At 25.4% G+C, this 6000-nt stretch overlaps 1 protein-coding gene across 8 annotated transcripts in view; it reads left to right on the forward strand.

The window, feature by feature from the left end:
• The window catches only part of nuf (rab11 family-interacting protein nuf), a 237837-nt gene extending 233358 nt beyond the window's left edge, over positions 1-4479 (forward strand). For all 8 annotated transcript variants that reach the window (XM_075307990.1, XM_075307991.1, XM_075307992.1 and 5 more), the window contains one exon: positions 3449-4479. In XM_075307990.1, coding sequence (XP_075164105.1) covers positions 3449-3583 — 135 coding nt within the window. In that variant the 3' untranslated portion in view covers positions 3584-4479. The remainder of the gene's footprint in view (positions 1-3448) is intronic.
• The last annotated feature ends 1521 nt before the right edge of the window (positions 4480-6000 follow it).

Below are 6000 nucleotides of genomic sequence, written 5' to 3' on the forward strand. Positions count from 1 at the left end.
TTTCTCCCTGATCAAGAATATATATACTTTATATAGTCGGAAATCGATATTTCGATGTGTTACAAACGGAATGACAAACTTATTATACCCCCGTCACCATTCTATGGTGGTGGGTATAAAAAAAAATCAAGTTTTGTTCACTTTTTCGCTCACGATGAAAATTATAGCTTCTTGAAATCAGCCGTAGTCAAAATGACGAAGGATGAAGTTAATGTACAAAAAATATGTATGACTGTCCAGGGTTGAAAGAAAGTTAAAGAATCCTTACCAATTCACTATTAAATTACAGGCAAAGGAGTACTAAAAATTTGTCCAAATTTTTAAGGGGTTATTCTGAAATTAAATATTTGTTTTTACATTAAAAATATTATATTGGTTTCCAAAAAATTTGATTGAAGAAATACTAAAATAAGCTATTAAAAACCTGTAATTTTGATGATAAAAAGGTCACAAAAACGTAAATATTCTAGATGAAATAAAGCCAATTTCTAAAAGAAAACTTACCAATTCTCTATTTTTTAAATTTGTTCGAATCCATCTGGAGTTGCTCTGAAATTAAATGTTGTTTTTAAAATTTCCAAAATTTTCGTGAAAGAAAAACATTAAACTGGTTTCCAAAAAAATAATTAACAAATAATAATATACATAAAAAATATTCTTTTTAAAAGAAAGCCATTTTTAAAAATATATACTTACCAATTTATGACTAAACTATACGCTGAGATATAACAAACGATTTCCAAATTCATCTGGAATTGAATATTAATTTTTTAAATTGAATAATAAAAATTTCAATACACTTTTAATTTCAACATATATATTTTCCTAAATATTCTTAATAACTTTTTTCTAAACTACCAATAAAATATTAATAACTTTCATTTAAAAGGTTTAATAAACAAACACCAATATATGTCTCAAAAATCCAAAATATTCCATGCCTTTATATTCCCTTGTTGCATACCTGCTTAAAAGATGCAACAATCCACGCCAACGCCAACTACACAACTGAAGCATGCCAAACAAAACCAAGCAAAGCCAAAACATTCCTACAACAACAAAAACACATGTGCCTTTATTGAAAACAACACCTCATCCAGCCAAATAAACCATCCGCGAATAAAAAACACACACACAAACCACTAAATGAACAAAAATAAAAACAACCCCACGCTCATGTATACACAACAAAACTCAAGTAACATCATCTTTACATTAATCACATTCCACTATGCCGATAAAGATCTTTGTACTATGCATTAGTTCATCGCATCTGCTGACAATTTACTCTAAGAATAATATTCGTAAAGGCACACCAGTTTATGAACGATGAAACGTTTAACTTAAAATTTGCAAAATTTTCATGAAATGTTATCTACCATTTTTGACGAAAATGTCTATAAATTTAATTACATGTGAACTAAAAATATTTCATTGGGTAATTTTTTACCAACAATTATTAACTATAGGAATTGTCAGTAAGAAATTGCTATCCACTTTCAAGTTCATTTTTCGTAAAAAAATATTTCCTCATACAAAAAAATCTTATAGTAAATTGCACTTATTATTTAGAAAATACTTTACATTTCACAAGTAGTTTTATAGAATGACAAACGAATTTTTAACTACCAGTTAAGAAATTTTTTAAGGAAATTTCCATCGTATTTTGTAGGCCATGAACTAAACGTTTGCTACTTAGAATTTGTAAAATTTCCTTTCGAGTAGTTAATTTTCGTTGAAAATACGAAAAATGAACTAAAATTCTGGAAAATTCTTGTAATTAATTATTTTAAAAATCTTCTTAAATTTACGAGACACTTTTTTTTCTGTGTATGCTGCAAAGCCTCTTGAATAGTTTCAAATAAGTTCTCTTTTTATTTTGCCTATTTTTGTTGGCTTAAGGTGTGTTTTACTAAAAGCCTTTAGGCGGGCTTGGGCATTAGAGGGTTAAATAGATTCAGAGCAAAACTGGGCCAAACGGAAGACTTTTTAAGATCATAATTTTGCGCCATCAAATGCCATACTTTTTACAAAGTTGTGCCATTTTTTCTTTCATTTCGAAAAATTTGTATACCGCCTGAAAGTATGCAAATATATGAAATGGAAATTCAAAAATTAGTACTAAAATTCGTAGTGGTACTTATTAGAGCTCGATCGAAGGATCTGCTTCGGCCAAAAATCCACAATCGGCCACGAATCTGCCTTCGGTCAAGAGGCCAATTAACCGAAGCTTTTGTAATAATTTATTTTATATCGAATTGTCCCAGCATCGAATTTTTCACAGTCAAGAGTACAAATAAAACAAAAAGCTCAGGGTCCTCCATATGGGAAAAACATGAAAAAATTGGGAGGTTAAAAATTCAATATTTTATGGCTAATGCTGATATTGAATATACACCAAACTTCTTTAAATAAAAATTTTAGGAAAATATTCGGCTTCGGTCGATTATTGCTTGTTTTGCCCAACATCGGCTGCGGCCAAAAAAACCGCTTTGGTTGAGCTCTAGTACCAATTACGATGACATTCAGTCAAATGCAATAATTTTTACATGGTTGTCCCATTTGTTACTTTTATTTTGTAAATTTTCTGTACCGCTTGAAAGTATGGAAATATATGATATGGAAATTGAGGTTGTACTTCGTACAATCACTTCGTAGTGGTACCTATTACGATGTGAGTCAGTTTAAATAAATACACCGAGTGAAAACTCGGTTTAGGTTGACAGTTGCAAAATAAAACGCATGCATAAATTCTTATTAAGTTAAATATCAAATTAAATTTTAAAAATTAATATGAAACTTTTGTATTAGTATTACTCTAATAACAAAAAAATATATACATATTTCACAAATATAAGAAAACAAAATACAGTCAAACTTCTCTACAGTGAACACCCATGCAATGAAGCTCTCTCTCTTTCTAATGAACAAATTTCAAAATCACTGCTGTTTCCTTCCCATTCCCTTGTATTCTGATATAATTTCTGTATAATTAAGTATTTTTCTGGTCCATTATAGGGAAGTTCGACTGTATATATTTTTTTTTTAATCTATGCAACGTTTTTCTATTATGCACTGGTCATGCTGATTGTCTCCCTATATTAAAAACTCGGCTTGGCTACCTATTACGATGGCCGTCAACTACCTATTACGATGAAATTACAATGAATTAGATATTCAGAATAATAAAAGCAAGTCCATTGCTCTCGAGAGTTGAACGACAAATCGCATGCAAAATTGTTTAATTTCAATATAAAATTAAATATAGTTGTTATCCTTGTCTATGGTGGAGGCAGAAAAAAATAATTGCAATTAAATGGTTTCAAGATTATACACATTTTCTTACATTTTTATAAAGTAGTTTAAAGGTGTTTGTTATATAATTTCATACTCAATTTTAAAATTATGACATTTTAATAACTTTATTTTTTTTTAATTTCTTTTACAGTTGCAACAAGCCTTCCAAGAGAAAGAAGAAGAAAATACCCGCCTTAAACATTACATCGATACGATTCTCTTGAATATTGTGGAAAAATGTCCACAACTTTTGGAAGTTAAAGCCATAAACAATAATAAAAAATAATCCAAGGCCAATTAATTTTAATAAACACTTTCTAATTTAAGACTCAAAGCCTACAAAAAAAAAATTAAAATAAAATTAATTCATTTAGATTTATGTCGTTAATAGAAACTTAATACAATTATATACACTTAATACCCTAACAATAATAGTTTTAAATATTAAAAAAATGTCAAGAAATTCTTTTACCTATGTACCCCCAAAAATATACACAAAATTTAAATAATTATTGTAAAAAATTTTTTCAAAATATTTTTTTGTATAAAAACTTAATTTAGGAAAAACACAAAATGATTCTTAATAATCCTTAAACTATTGTTAAAAATTTATATAGATAGCCTATAGTTTTGTAAAAAAAATATAAAATCTCAAAAGAACTGTTTAGTCTCTTCATTTTTGGTTTAACAACAATAACTTAATGTTGCCAAATTGTATGTGTGTTTTTGTTTTGTTAAATTTTAACTCAAGGTTTACCATTATTGCAACTTAATAATTATTAGAAAATTTCGAAAATTATTTTTTTTTGTTTTTTTTTATACACAAATTTTTAGCATTATTTATTGTAAAACATTAATAACTACTTACATTTATGGAAATATTGTTAAAGAATCTACCATCTACTTCTTCCTATCCTCTACATACATTTGGTTATTTTGTTGTTTGTAGTCTCATTTAAAATAAAAAACCCCATACAAATATTTTTTCCTAAGTTCTTTTTAATAATGAAAATATTTGATGTAAAAATTAAGAAATTCTTATAACAGATGTAAAATTTGTGATGCATGTAATTTATTTTAAAATATTTTTCCCTCTTTTAGAATTCAAAGTTTTGGAGAGTATGCTTTGCTCTCCAGGCTTCTTTATTATTTTTTAAATAAAAAAATATATTTTAAATTAAATTCTTTTTGAGTAATTATTTGTCCTTCTTTTTGTAGTTATCAAATGTCAAAAATTTTTTGATTGGTGCACACCAGCATTGTCAGAAATAATAGTTTAAAACTCAAAAGTACAATTGACTATTTATCCCCAAAAAGTGATCGTTAAATTATTGTCAAAAAGAGAAATTGGAGTGATTTTTGATTTTTTTAGTATTTTTACGTTTCAGAAGGTAAAGACTAAGAAATCGTAAACCCTTCATAATCGTATCCTTCCTAAGAGAAGAATTTCAAAATGACACGGATTCGACAGAACTAGACGATTAGTATTGTACTCTTACTCGTAGCAAAAATAATATAGCAAACTTTGAACGAAATTCTACCAAAATAAAAAACTTATTAGCAAGTTTTTGCCTTTTGTCAATGGACATAGATGACTTAAAACGTACTTTTTTATTTTTGTCTTTAATTTCTATAGAAAATTTTCTAAAAAATTTTATTTCTATAGAAAATTTTCCCAAAATTTTATTTCTATAGCAATTTTGTCAAAATATTATTTTTACAGAAAATTGTGTCAAAATTTTATTTCTATAGAAAATTGAGTCAAAATTTTATTTCTGTAGGAAATTTTGTTAACATTTTATTTCTATAGAAAATTTTGTAAAAATTTTATTTCTATAGAAAACTTTGTCAAAATTTTATTTCTATAGAAAATTTTGTCAAAATTTTATTTATATTAAAAATTTTGTCAAAATTTCATTGCTATAGACAATTTTGTCATAATTTTCTATGGAAATAGAAAATTTTGTCAAAATGTTATTTCTATAGAAAATTTTGTCAACATTTAAATTCTGTAGAAAATTTTGTCAAAAATGTTATTTCTATAGAAAATTTTGTCCAAATTTTACTTCTATAGAAAATTTTGTCAAAATTTCATTGCTATATACAATTTTGTCATAATTTTCTATGGAAATAGAAAATTTTGTTAAAATTTTATTTATAGAAAATTTTGTCAAAATTTTAATTCTGTAGCCAATTTTGTCAACATTTTTTGTTCTTTAGAAAATTTTCAATTTTAAAAATTTAATTTCTATAGAATTATGTCGAAAATTTATTTCTATAGAAAATTTTGTGAAAATTTTATTTCTATAGAAAATTTTGTCAAAATTTTATTTCTATGAAAAATTTTGTCAAAATTTTAGTTTTTATTTATATTTTGGCAAAAGTTTATTTCTATAGAAAATTTTGTCAACATTTTATTTCTATAGAAAATTTTATCAAAATTTTATGTCTATAGAAAATTTTGTGAAAATTTTATTTCTAAAGAAAATTTTGTGCAAATTTTATTTCTATAGAAAATTTTGTAAAAATTTTTTTCTATAGACAATTTTCTCGAAATTTTTGTCTATAGAAAATGTTAACAAACTTTAATTTCTATAGAATTTTGTCAAAAATTTATTTCTATAGAAAATTTTGTCGAAATTTTATTGCTATAGACAATTTTTTAATAATTATCTATGGAAATAGAAAATTTTGTTAAAATTT

This window comes from Haematobia irritans, chromosome 4 (assembly GCF_050003625.1).
Source record: "Haematobia irritans isolate KBUSLIRL chromosome 4, ASM5000362v1, whole genome shotgun sequence".
NCBI lineage: Eukaryota > Metazoa > Arthropoda > Insecta > Diptera > Muscidae > Haematobia > Haematobia irritans.